The 14,212-nt window shown below is 38.9% G+C and overlaps 2 protein-coding genes across 2 annotated transcripts; both read right to left on the bottom strand.

The window, feature by feature from the left end:
- Nucleotides 1-6,512: 6,512 nt before the first annotated feature.
- On the bottom strand, nucleotides 6,513-6,986 carry LOC112091064. Its single transcript, XM_024163815.1, has one exon. It carries the CDS (start codon nucleotides 6,984-6,986, stop codon nucleotides 6,513-6,515), a length of 474 nt encoding a protein of 157 aa, XP_024019583.1.
- A 5,220-nt stretch (nucleotides 6,987-12,206) lies between these two features.
- LOC21385996 (translationally-controlled tumor protein homolog) lies at nucleotides 12,207-13,642 on the bottom strand. The gene is given in 7 exon segments (XM_024163814.1): nucleotides 12,207-12,229; nucleotides 12,232-12,323; nucleotides 12,422-12,579; nucleotides 12,677-12,787; nucleotides 12,935-13,014; nucleotides 13,123-13,186; nucleotides 13,613-13,642. Coding segments are annotated over 7 exon segments (558 nt in total).
- Between the last annotated feature and the right edge of the window lie 570 nt (nucleotides 13,643-14,212).

Genomic DNA, 14,212 nt, shown 5'->3' with positions numbered 1-14,212 from the left:
AGTGAATAGAGAGAATCCAAGGGAAACTCTAAGGACTACGTGTAGATTTGTAAGACTAACCGCAAATCTTGTGATTTGCTTCCATCATGACTGATTCAAGTATGCTTTCGCTTTAAATCATAAATTCTTGGTGATCTAACATGAACGATCCGGTATTGATGAAGATTCTCACCCTAAAGTAATTTTTAATTGTATCAGAGTCCTTTCGTGTTAAATAATGGAAGAATTCCGGATTCAATTGGTTTTATATTTTTGTTTTAATGAATCCGGATAAAGTTTCAAAAAAAATTTATGAATATATGAATTTGAATTCATGTATATATGTTTCATATTAATGTGAATTCGTGATGATTTGATATTAGATTAGTGTTTGTTGATGTATGTTTGAGGATTGAGGACATTAAGAAAGGAACTTAGGGTTGAAAATTCGCAATTTGGGGATTTGGAATGCGAAATTTTACCCAAAATTTTGATCAGAAAGTCGCACAGCAACTGCCACATCATGACCTAATGCTGCGGCACTGTTTTTTCAATGCTGGTGCACGTTCAAAGCCCTTTTTTTTTAGCGAAAATAGTAGAAAATAGGCCAATATGAAAAGCTTAAGGAAGTATTGTCACGCCCCCAAACCGGGGTTAGTGACGTGGAGGCTTGTTTAGAAACTTAAACCTGTTTAAGAGAATGATTAGCATATAATGTTGCAAACATTATAATATTTTTCTTTTTTTTTTTTCAAATTCAAAACATCCAGGTATTTTCAAACAAGCCCCTGCATTCAAGAGAAATTTAATTTTAAGAACGGTGGTGGAATTTTCAACCAAACCAGTTTAAAACAACGTCCCTGGTATCATGTCAGGAATTCCCACAGGTGTTTAGCATACATGAATATAAATAAGAGTAAATGTGACATCAACCACAATCTAGTAATATTTAAGTTTACAATCCACAATCTTTTATACATGCCTTGAGATAAGGGATTAGAGGAAATACAACTCTTCGCTTTCCTGAAGCAAGTCCATGTCGCCGGTAATAGCTACCTACTCCGCACTACTTCTGGCGTCGCCTGGAGGGGTTTAATACATTTGAAAACAGGAAAAGGTGAGCGAAAGGCCCAGTAGGATATAATTTTATAAAGCATTTAAAATAAAGGTACTCACGGTCCGAAGATAAACACCCGGAACCGATCATCCTTTTTTTTTTGAAAAAAAGAAATACTCACATAATAGAATATGTCTGTATAATGAAAGTGTGCAGCTCATCATACCACTAAACAAGAAGCGGTAAAAATGTCTGTCTAATGAAAAGTGCAGAGCCATAATTCCACTAAACAAGAAGTGGATCCGTACGGGTTTCGGGACCTGCCCCCAAGGATGCGATTCCCGCATCCCGATCTCTGAGGGCACCATGCATTGTATCATCCCTTAAATATTTCATTTTAAGAAATGATACTCTTTAAAATCTCATTTCTAAAATCATTGGAAAACTTAATAGCATTCTCATGCTATTTCCTTAAAAATCACATTCTTTAAACATGTTTTGTTCTAAAACATTTTCATTGGCTAAAACCATTTAAAGTAAGGCTAACAAGGATATGGACAAGAATATCCTACCTTTTGGATATCAAACCTGGTTTAGCTTTCCGTTCTCCTAGCCTCCGCTTTCCTTCGAGGCTCCAATTCCAATCGTGCCACTAACTTTCCCATCAAAATCAACAATTTAGAGTTTGATCTTTCTCACCAAACATTATTGTTTAATTAGATGCAATTGTATCATATTAGTGTGCCATAGTTCAAAATCAATGTTCATAAACAATTCTTAATTCAAATCATGATTCTTTGACAATAGAGATTCATTCCGGAGAATCAAATGAAAAACAAGGATTCATGTGGCTAATCCATTCATTTTGAGTTCTCAAATGAGGTTAGGTCAATCCCACATCGAATTTCAAAGTCAAAACAGGATTTTTGGGCTGTTTAGGGTCAGTTTTAGTGGGAACCGGTCGACCGGTGACAGAGGAATGTAACTCCACCGGTCAGCCGGTGGAGAGGTGACCGGTCGACCGACTATGGAAGGGTGACCGGTCGACCGGTGGGGAAAAATTCCAGGGCCAACAATGGCCGATTCGCGAGGAACAAAGCCAAAACCCGCAATTTTGGGTCCGATTTCGACATATTCTCAAGGGAAATGTATAGATCCAGTTTCAAATCAACAAATGGGGTCCAAAGAATCAAAAACCCCCAATTTTCATCAAGGTTTCACCAAATCCCATTCGGATTCCATTTGAAAACAAAAATTTTAACCAAAAATCACCAAACTCGACTAAAACGAGTTCCACAAAGCTAAAACCGAAAATCTAAAGTAAGTTTCAAAGAGTTTTACCTCGACCCAAGCTTTGATGTTGAAAACCTCTTGGAAACCTCCGTTTTTGGTTTAGATCCGGCCCTTGAGAAGGAAAACTTTGAGAGAGAGAGGGAGAGTTGAACGGGAGAGGAAGAGAGAAAGAGAGAGAGCTCGAGATAGAGAGAGAGAGTGTGTGTGTGTGTGTGTCGAGACAGAGAGAGAGATAGGGAGAGTAACGTGAGGAAGGGAAAGGAAAAAAAGAAATAAGAAAAAAGGAAAAGGAGAAATAGAAGGAAAAGAAAATTAGGAAAAATAAATAAAACAATAGAGGTGAAATTGTAAATACTAAAATAAATTTAAAAGCTCATGATTAATTAAGAAAATCAATTTAGGCACACTAATAAATCACAATTACCATAATTAAACAAGTTTAATTCCGGAGGGCGTTACATTCTACCCCCCTTAAGAAATTTCGTCTCTGAAATTAAAATTTACCTCACGATATGAATAGATACGGATATCGTTCCTGCATCGTCGTTTCCAATTCCCATGTTGTTTCCTCAACACCATGGTGTTGCCACAACACTTTCACTAACGGTATCTCACGTCGACGTAGGCTTTTCATCTTCCGGTCAAGAATCTGTATGGACACTTCCTCGTAAGTCGTGTCATACTGGATCGGCACGTCATACCATTGCACAATGGCTTCTGGATCGGGTTGACACTTTCGAAGCATAGAAACATAGAACACATTGTGCACGTGAGACAATTCTGGAGGAAGATCAAGGCGGTAAGCAACGACACCGACTCGTTGTGTGATTTGAAATGGCCCGATGTACCTCGACGTGAGTTTCCCTTTCACACCAAAACGAGTAACTCCTTTGCGCGGTGAGACTCTTAACAAGACAAAATCGCCCTCTGAGAACTCTAAGGGTCTACGCCTCCTGTCAGCATAACTCTTCTGACGACTCTGAGCCGTTAACAATCGTTCCCAGATCACGGCTATCTTTTCATTATTCTTCTGGATAACATATGGTCCAAGGGTCAGTCGATCCTCTGACTCAAGCCAACAAACTGGCGATCTATAAGGTCTGCCATACAACGCCTCGAATGGGGCCATCCCAATGCTACTCTGATAACTGTTGTTGTAGGCGAATCAGCTAAATGGAGATACTTCTTCCAGTTTCCACCAAAATCTAGAATGCAAGCCCGAAGCATGTCCTCTAAAATCTGAATAACTCTCTCAGATTGTCCGTCGATCTGAGGATGAAATGCGGTGCTAAAATTTAGTTCGGTTCCCATGGCTTCTTGAAAACTTCTCCAATATCTAGCGTTGAAACGAGTGTCACGATCTGATGTGATAGACAATGGAACTCCGTGAAGTCTGACAACGTGCTCCAGATACAACTCTGCTAGAACTTTCCTGGAATACGTCGCATGAAAGGGAATGAAGTGCACAGACTTCGTTAACCTATCCACAACGACCCATATGGCATCATGTCGATGTTCAGTCCTTGGCAATCCCATCAAAAAATCCATCGTAATGTGTTCCCACTTCCATCCAGGAACTGGAAGAGGCTGCAATTCTCCAGCAGGTTTCTGATGTTCAGCCTTGACTCGAAGATAAGTCGCACATTCTAACACGTATTGGCGAACATCCTTCTTCATACCTCTCCACCAATACTGCCTTTTAAGGTCTTGATACATCTTGGTACTCCCAGGGTGAATAGCGAACCTCGATTTGTGAGCCTCGTGAAGGATTGTCTTCTTTATCTCATCTACTTGAGGAACGGCAAGGTGATTTCTGAAGTAGAGCATTCCATCTTCCCGAATATTCCATTCGTCCAGTTTTTCTCCATTTTGAACTCGAGTCCAAATTCCTTGAAGATGCGAATCCTGCCATTGGTTTTGCTTGACTTGCTGTATAAGAATTGGCGTTGAAACCAAGTTATACACCATAGTTTGGTTAGAATCCTCATAATACTGAAGATCATAATCACCTACAATTTCACTCTGTTTCCAATCTTTTAATGCCAAAGATGCTAGGATTCCTGAAGTCTTTCTGCTGAGAGCGTCTACTACTACGTTGGCTTTTCCAGGATGATACTGCAAGGTGAAGTCATAATCCTCCATGTATTCCATCCACCTTCTTTGTCTCAGATTTAAGTCCTTCTGAGTGAACAGATACTTCAGACTCTTATGATCGGAGAAGATCTGAAATTTTACTCCATAGAGGTAGCATCTCCATATCTTGAGAGCAAAAATCACTGCTGCTAACTCTAGATCATGCGTGGGGTAGTTCTGTTCATGTGGCTTCAGTTGACGAAATACATAGGCCACAACATGTCCATTTTGCATCAGAACACACCCAAGTCCTCGTCTTGATGCATCGGAATACACCTCGTACGGCTCATCGCTATTAGGAATCGTCAGAATCGGCGCACTGGTTAGCCTAGTCCTCAGTTCTTGGAATGCCTGCTCCTAATCGGCATCCCATTCAAACCTGACTTCCTTTTTAGTCAACCGAGTCATTGGAGCAGCAATACTCGAGAAATCCTTTACAAATCGTCGATAATACCCCGCAAGTCCTAAGAAGCTTTGAATTTCAACTACGTTCTTCGATCGTTCCCATTGTAGCACCGTTTCAATCTTTGAGGGATCCACTGAAATTCCTTGTCCAGATATAACATGTCCAAGGAACTTGACTTCGGTAAACCAGAAATCACATTTCTCCTTATTTGCATAAAGCTGGTGTTCTCGAAGAGTCTGGAGAACGATCCTTAAATGTTACTCATGCTCTTCCCAAGTCTTTGAATAAACTAGGATGTTGTCAATGAAGACTATCACAAACTGGTCTAAATACGGGCGGAAGACTCGATTCATCAAGTCCATAAAAGCAGCAGGAGCATTCGTCAATCCAAAAGGCATTACTAAGAACTCATAATGCCCATAGCGAGTTCTGAAAGCTATTTTTTGAATATCATCTTCCCTAATCTTCAACTGATGAACCCGGATCTCAACTCAATTTTTGATTAATATCGTGATCCTCCCAACTGATCGAATAACTCATCGATCCTCGGCAATGGGTACTTGTTCTTCACGGTAACCCTATTCAATTGTCGGTAGTCTATGCACAACCGAAGGGATCCGTCGTGCTTTGCCGCAAACAAGACAGGTGCACCCCATGGGGAAGTGCTGTTTCTAATGAATCCCTTTTCTGCCAACTCTCCGAGCTGTTTCCTTAGCTCTTTCATCTCCGCAAGCGCCATTCGATACGGAGCAATAGAAATCGGAGCCATTTCCGAAAGTAAGTCGATGCAAAACTCGATCTCCCGGTCAGGCGGTAAACCAGGCAACTCATCAGGGAATACATCTGCATATTCATCGACCACGGGGACCTCAACATTCTCCCCGGCGATACCGGATTCACCCTCTAATGCCGAAAGGAATGAGAAACAAGCTAAATTCTGTCGTCCTCCGACACTATGCCTCAGTAGTTGTTCTTCTGTAACCGGGTTAACACCTCCCTGATACGTTACTTTCATGCTAGAACCGGTAGTCAAGGTAACTCTCATACGGTGGCAATCAACAATCGCCACATATTTTGACAACCAATCCATTCCAAGCACCACATCAAACTGATTCATAGGAAGGATTATCAAATCTGCCTTTAATTTCTCACGTCCAATCGTGATCACACACGACCTGCATACACTAGTCACCTCCACACGTCCCAATGGAGAACTTATAAACATTGAAGTCTCTAAGTCATCGGGTTTCAAACCCAAAATTTTCACAAAAGTAGTGGAAACAAAAGAGTGCGTAGCACCAGTGTCGAACAAAACTCGTGCAAAAGAATGAGAAATAGGTACCATACCCTCAACAACTGGTTTTCTGGCATGAGCTCCAGAACTTCCCCCGGCCATGGTATGCATCTGCCCCAGTGCTTTCCCGTTTCCTCTCTCGTTGTTGTTAGGTCTTCGGTTCCCAGGCTTATACTGTGCTGCAGTGGGGTAGACTGTACCGATACAGAAGCCTATGGCTGGAAATAAGAGTAGTTCGGTGGACGGAAGATTGGTGCAGGAGGAATTGGCATCTGGGCAGGCAACTGGGGCTGATAGAAAGGCGTGAACTGTGGAAGTCTATCTTGACTAGGAGCAATACCCCTTTGACTCTACGGTAATTGCTGGGTCTGTTGGTTCACCAGTTGGCCCCTGATAGGACAGTTCCTCTTGATATGCCCTAGCTCCCCATAATGGTGGCACTTAAAGCTATAGGGTCCACTCTTCCCACTTCCTGAATAGCCACTGCTACCACTAGGCACTCCCCCACTACCTTGCCCTTGATCACGACTTTTTCTGTTATTCCTTTGAGGTCCTCCTGAAGTTTTCCCTGAAACTGCTCGATCCTGGAGGAATGCGATGTGCTCTTGTTCAACAGAGATGGTTGTTGCAACCAGGTCACTGTAGACTTGATGCCTTAAAGCTACCACTGATTTTCGGATCACACCCTTAAGACCTTTCTCAAACTTTAGGCGCTTCATGCGCTCCGATTCAATCAAGGAGGGAGCAAAACGGGACAGTTCATTGAACCTGGCTTCGTATTCCCTCACTGTCATTTTCCCTTGCTGTAGGCCCATGAATTCCATGGCCTTTTCATCTCGATAACTTTGGAGAAAGAATTGCTCATTAAAGAGTGCTTCGAATTATTCCCAAGTCATCCCCTCTACATCATGCATTCGCTGGATATGCTTCCACCACGCACCTGCAGGACCTTCAAACTTAAAAGCTGCGAACTCCACCCAATACTCATCCGGTACTCCCATGGTACTTAGATGCTTAGACACCGATTCGAACCAATACTCGGCTTCTTGGGGTCCACCCGCGCTAGTGAATGCAGGAATTGAACTACGCTTGTACTCACGGAAGTAGTTTTATTTTCTATCCTCCGCAGGACGTTCATTTTGGGCTCTAGTAGCCATCCCCTGGAAGGCGGCGTACATGGCTTCCATGAATTGCTCATTTGGCATCGCCGGTGGGTTAGGGTTTCTACGGCGCGGCGGCATTCTTTTATCTGAAAAGAAAACTAGACTGTTTTAGTGGTTTCCTGATGTCATTCATGTATGTATTCCAAACCCTAAGGTTCTAAACCAATGGCTCTGATACCAAGTCTTGTCACGCCCCTAAACCGGGGTTAGTGACGTGGAGGCTTGTTTAGAAACTTAAACCTGTTTAAGATAGTGATTAGCAAATAATGTTGTAAATATTTTAATTTTTCAAATCTAAAACATTCAGGTATTTCCAAACAAGCCCCCTGCATTCAGGAGAAATTTAATTTCAAGAAAGGTGGTGGAATTTCTAACCAAACCAGTTTAAAACCACATCCCTGGCCACGTCCCTGGTATCATGTCAGGAATTCCCACAGGTGTTTAGCATACATGAATATAAACAAGAGTAAATGTGACATCAACCACAATCTAGTAATATTTAAGTTTACAATCCATAATCTTTTATACATGCCTTGAGATAAGGGATTAGAGGAAATACAAATCTTCACTTTCCTGAAACAAGTCCACGTCGTCGGTAATAGCTACCTACTCCGCACTACTTCTGGCGTCGCCTGAAGGGGTTTAATACATTTGAAAACAGGAAAAGGTGAGCGAAATGCCCAGTAGGATATAATTTTATAAAGCACTTAAAATAAAGGTACTCACGGTCCGAAGATATACACCCGGAACTGATCATCCTTTTTTTTGAAAGAAGGAAATACTCACATAATAGAATATGTCTGTATAATGAAAGTGTGCAGCTCATCATACCACTAAACAAGAAGCGGTAAAAATGTATGTCTAATGAAAAGTGCAGAGCCATAATTCCACTAAACAAGAAGTGGATCTGTACGGGTTTCGGGACCTGCCCCCAAGGATGCGATTCCCACATCCCGATCTCTGAGGCCACCATGCATTGTATCATTCCTTAAATATTTCATTTTAAGAAATGATACTCTTTAAAATCTCATTTCCAAAATCATTGGAAAACTTAATAACATTCTCATGCTATTTCCTTAAAAATAATTTTCTTTAAACATGTTTTGTTCTAAAACATTTTCATTGGCTAAAACCATTTAAAGTAAGGCTAACAAGGATATGGACAAGAATATCCTACCTTTTGGATATCAAACCTGGTTTAGCTTTCCGTTCTCCTAGCCTCCGCTTTCCTTCGATGCTCCAATTCCAATCGTGCCACTAACTTTCCCATCAAAATCAACAATTTAGAGTTTGATCTTTCTCACCAAACATTATTGTTTAATTAGATGCAATTGTATCATATTAGTGTGCCATAGTTCAAAATCAATGTTCATAAACAATTCTTAATTCAAATCATGATTCTTTGACAATGGAGATTCATTCCGGAGAATCAAATGGAAAACAAGGATTCATGTGGCTAATCTACTTATTTTGAGTTCTCAAATGAGGTTAGGTCAATCCCACATCGAATTTCAAAGTCAAAACAGGATTTTTGGGCTGTTTAGGGTTGGTTTCAATGGGAACCGGTCGACCGGTGACAGAGGAGTGTAACTCCACCGGTCAGCCGGTGGAGAGGTGACCGATCGACCGATCTATGGAAGGGTGACCGGTCGACCGGACCGGTCGACCAGTGGGGAAAAATTCCAGGGCCAACAATGGCCGATTCGCGAGGAACAAAGCCAAAACCTACAATTTTGGGTCCGATTTCGACATATTCTCAAGGGAAATGTATAGATCCAGTTTCAAATCAACAAATGGGGTCCAAAGAATCAAAAACCCCCAATTTTCATCAAGGTTTCACCAAATCCCATTCGGATTCCATTTGAAAACAAAAATTTAAACCAAAAATCACCAAACTCGTCTAAAACGAGTTCCACAAAGCTAAAACTAAAAATCTAAAGTAAGTTTCAAAGAGTTTTACCTCGACCCAAGCTTTGATGTTGAAAACCTCTTGGAAACCTCTGTTTTTGGTTTAGATCTGGCCCTTGAGAAGGAAAACTTTGAGAGAGAGAGGGAAAGATGAACGGGAGAGGAAGAGAGAGAGAAAGAGAGAGCTCGAGATTGAGAGAGAGAGTGTGTGTGTGTGTGTGTCGAGACAGAGAGAGAGAGAGGGAGAGTAACGTGAGGAAGGGAAAGGAAAAAAAGAAAAAAGGAAAAAGGAAAAGGAGAAATAGAAGGAAAAGAAAATTAGGAAAAATATTAAGGAAAAATAAATAAAACAAATAGGGGTGAAATTGCAAATACTAAAATAAATTTAAAAGCTCATGATTAATTAAGAAAATCAATTTAGGCACACTAATAAACCACAATTACCATAATTAAACAAGTTTAATTCCGGAGGGCGTTACAAGTATATAGGCCAACTTTTAATTATAGAAATTAATAGGCCATAACTTGTCAAGTTATGGTTCATAACCAGATAAGTTATGGACAAACTTGTCAAGTTATGGTTCATAGCCAGACGAGTTATGGACAAAAATCATGAATTATGGACAATAACTTGTCAAGTTATGGTTCATAACCAAACAAGTTATGGACATAAACAGTAATTTGGCCTATTTATTAACTTATGTAAACTATTGGCCTATTAATTTTAATTTATCTCAAATCTTAACATATTTCCCTCTTTTTCCCTTTTTTTAGCAATGGTGTTAACAGCCCAAAGGATAATCAAAGGCCCAAAAGGCTTGAAGGCCCAAAAGAATTAAAGGGTCACATGGGCTAACGGTTAGTATCCAATGGGGCTAGTTTCAGGATCCGGTTGGGTTAGGTTGACCCGACCCGGTCCAGCCTTAACAGTCAATAGTTAGCTTTGACGTTGACTTCAATTGTGACTTTGACTGTTGACTTTGCCCTTTTTTTTGTGCAATTTTAAATTCAAATTTGGGTACTATTATTTCTTTAAAGATGTATAATATTTTAAAATGAATTAATGGAAGCAACATGTTGCGAAAGCAACCTATCTTGACTTCGGTATCTAAACACATATGGTGGATAGATTTTGGTGCAACAACTCACATCAATGTGTCTATGCAGGGTTGCCTGAGTTGCTGAAAGTCCAATGATAGTGAAAGATACATTTACGTTGGCGATAGCAAGTGGGTGGAAGTCGAAGTAATAGAGACATTTAGATTATTTTTAAGAACTGAATTTTATTTGGATTTGAATGAGACTTTCATTATACCGTCGTTTAGACGGAATTTGGTTTCTATTTCTGCTTTAGACAAGTTTAGATATTGTTGTTCATTTGGAAATATCAAGTTTAGTCTTTTTCATGATTCAAAATTGGTTGGTACCGGTTCTTTTTCATGTTACGATAATCTATATTTGCTTGACACAATTGTCTCTTTTAATGAATCCTTCCATGTTAATACATGAGGTGTAAAGCGCAAATTAACCGACGAGAATTCGACTTTGTTGTGGCACAAGAGATTAGGTCACATATCCAAAAGGAGAATTGATAGACTTGTGTCTGACGGTATTCTTAATCCTCTTGATTTTACGGATTTTGATGTGTGTGTTAATTACATAAAGGGGAAACAAACAAATGTTAGGAGATTTAGTGTCAATAGAGCTTCAATCATCTTAGAACTTATACACATGAAAATTTATGGATAATTCCCTACAACTTCTTAAAATGGTCAATACTCCTTCATAACGTGATTTATTCTATATATGGTTTGAATGCACGAGTTATTTAGTAGTATGTTGCTTGTGTAAATCAAATGCAAAACTGCCTCCCCGTAATATGACAAAATGATGGCAATAAATTTTCAAATTTTGCAGTAATTTCGTGAATTTATAATTTTGGCAGTATCTTTACTTCCAGCAAACGCAAGGCTATTCGTTTAGTTGAAGACTTAGCCATGTACCGGTGAAACGTGAATATGCCTTTGGTTGTAGAACTCTGAAAGTCCTGGGATTTACTTTGATAAAATTTTATGGTCTATTTGTTTCATACGTTTAAACTCATAATTTTGATTTTGTTACAGTGTTTTCCTCTTATAAAAAATTTAAATTTCAAATATCAGAATTAAGAATTACTAATTTAAACGCATAAACTAAACGAGCCCTTCTAGAATGTTGAACAGCTGGGTTCGGAATAGCACTTCTACAGACCATCGGTTTGTTGGAAATTTATTCATTCTTACATTTTACTTGTATTTTCAGATTGCAGTTTCTGTAGGAAATGATTTTGCGATATTTTCCAGAGGTGATAAGTTGCAAAGCATGTTAATACTAGATCAAAAAGTGCTTCCGTAACGAGGCTTTGTTTTTGTCGTTCTCTCCTTGTCTCGTGCTCGATAACCTTTTGGCAAAGAGTAGGTAGGTTCTCTTTTTAAGTCTTTTTCCAACGATGCAAGCAAAGATGTTGGCCTTTTTTGATCCGTCATTTCATGGATCAATATAAGAAAAATGCTCGAGTGTCAATCGCCACAACTAATTGAGAATAGGGTTCATTTTTAGGTCCCACACTTTATTAGTGTGATGTTTCAACGCTGTTGATGCTCTTTAGCATTAGTCATGAAGATTTACTCTTATCTAATTTGCGAAATATATCCACCGATCACCATACAGCAATTCCGCACAAACATGACATAAACATAACATGAAGCATGGTATCTTATCATGATATGATGTTTAGGCCAAAACATGCAGCATATTATTTTATTCCTCAACCAATTCTTTCAGACCAAAAAACAAAAAACCAAGACGCTACAAACAGTTATTATTTCTTCCTTCTTTTTTTTTTTTTTTTCCTTTTTCCATTGTTTTAGCTCACACCACGTGGAAGATTACACTGGAACTGCATGGAGAAACTCTCAGAGGGTCACAACCGGATTAGCACTTGACTTCCTTCAATCATAGGCCAAGTAAATAAGAGTTGGATCAGTAGAGCCTTCCTTGTAGTATGCAAACACCAAACTTCCATCATCATGCATGCTCTCCCCCACAAAACTGCCAGGACCCATGACCCAGAAACAGCCAATATTGGATGAAATAGCAAAATGAGTACTAAATAAAGAGGAAAAAAGGAGAGTAAATATAGCACATACAATTGGAGATCGTTAAGCTTAGAGAGCAGGTACTTGGTGGCCCCCTCAATATGCTTCTTGAACAGCTCTTGCTTCTCTGGTTCCAGTTTTGGTGTCGGCGATTTGATGTACCTCTTCATGTAAGTCACAAATTGCTTCTTGTCAAAAGCAGGTTGCTCCTGCAAAAACAAAAACAAAAGAAAAAACAAATTGAACTTGTCTTAGATGTATCAACAATGTACACTTTTATAACAAAAAGTTGTAATCTTTTCCCACCTGAAGCCTAGAAGTGTCAACAATATCCACAACCTTGACGGCCTGGTCATCTCCGCCCTCCGCCGACGGGTTCGCCCCAATGTCTACGTCAATTGCCCCTTGAACAACCCACTGCAAATTCCAAACCAAACATTGTAGATGCTTTGGATGTGTTCTAAAATCCGATAATCACGGATACATAAAACTGGTCTAATTACCAACAACATTCAACAGGTTAAGAAAGTACGTAGTCAAGAAAGGAACAAGGGTGCTACAAACCTTTCCTTCAACCTCCCACAAGATATCATTCTCGATTTCCTTGTAAGGAAACGAGTCGGAGAGAAGCTCATCGCCTGAAACTCACCAGAAAAATATAACTTGGTATCAAAAATAATGTAACAGTAATATTAAAGGGTATAGATTTTCAGGTCTGTACACTTGCTGTTGAATGGAGAATATGAATTAACCTAAATTCCTACGGACAAGTAAAAAAGGGTCACTACTATTAACAGGATGACAATACAAAGTATTCTATTACTTTACATCATCATCGAGGAGGATCAAAAGAATACTGTTGGCTTATACCATAGTTTTCGGACCAAAAAAAAAAAAAAGGTTATGGCGTTAATAGCTTCTGAACTATTTTAGTGAGTGATAGTTTGGTCTTTGATGACCTTTTCTCTTTTTTTTTTTTCCCCAAATTTATACCTGGAAAATATGGTGCAAATTGTTAACATTCACTAAACCCGTTAAGACCCACGTGCTAGTCACATGATCATTTAATTCAGAAATTCTATTTATGGTAAATAATATATTTTGATATATTTGTGATAAATAATATATTTTTACCATAAATATTTTTAAGAAATAATTTATCTACTATAATTGAAATTATAAATAACTTGCCAAGGCAAATGTTGAATCAAATAAACAACTTGTGTTCTCAAGTCCACTTACAGGAACAGAACTTAATGCACGTTTTATCATCGTAATCTCAATAATATTTTTTAATTGGCCATCATACTATACAAATATTCACAACGAATACTTTTCACTTGAATTTATGGACCTCTATGGCTCATATCACACAGATAGAGAATATTATGTAATTTAATGCATATATCATTAAAAAGCGTCAAGTGGAATATAGTAAAAAGATTAGCACTTGACTTTGCAAACTTTTTTATATTCCTCTAGCAATAAGATGTCCAACAAAAAAAAAAAAAAAGAACTCAAATATCCTCCAATAATTTTGTGGATGGTGATAAGCAAGGTACATTTAGTCTGCATACTATTTTCTCAAAGACATCCTCAAACAATTAACGAAAAATCTATTTGAAGATTTCTGGATATTGTTCGTGCGATAAAACAATGATCAAGGGAATGATTATGATTTTTAAAAAATAAAAATAAAATAAAATTTGAGAGTACTAATTATATGTGATCAACTAATAGTTTCCATGGTTATAGAGTTTCTCTGTTTTCTCTCGCTCTTCGAAGTTGAAGTGAAGCTCGACCCAGAAAGCACGAGACGCTAGAAAGAGTGTTTTTGCCTTT

This window comes from Morus notabilis, unplaced genomic scaffold (assembly GCF_000414095.1).
Source record: "Morus notabilis unplaced genomic scaffold, ASM41409v2 Scaffold707, whole genome shotgun sequence".
Classification (NCBI taxonomy): Eukaryota; Viridiplantae; Streptophyta; class Magnoliopsida; order Rosales; family Moraceae; genus Morus; species Morus notabilis.
This window is presented reverse-complemented; position numbering and strand designations above follow the sequence as displayed.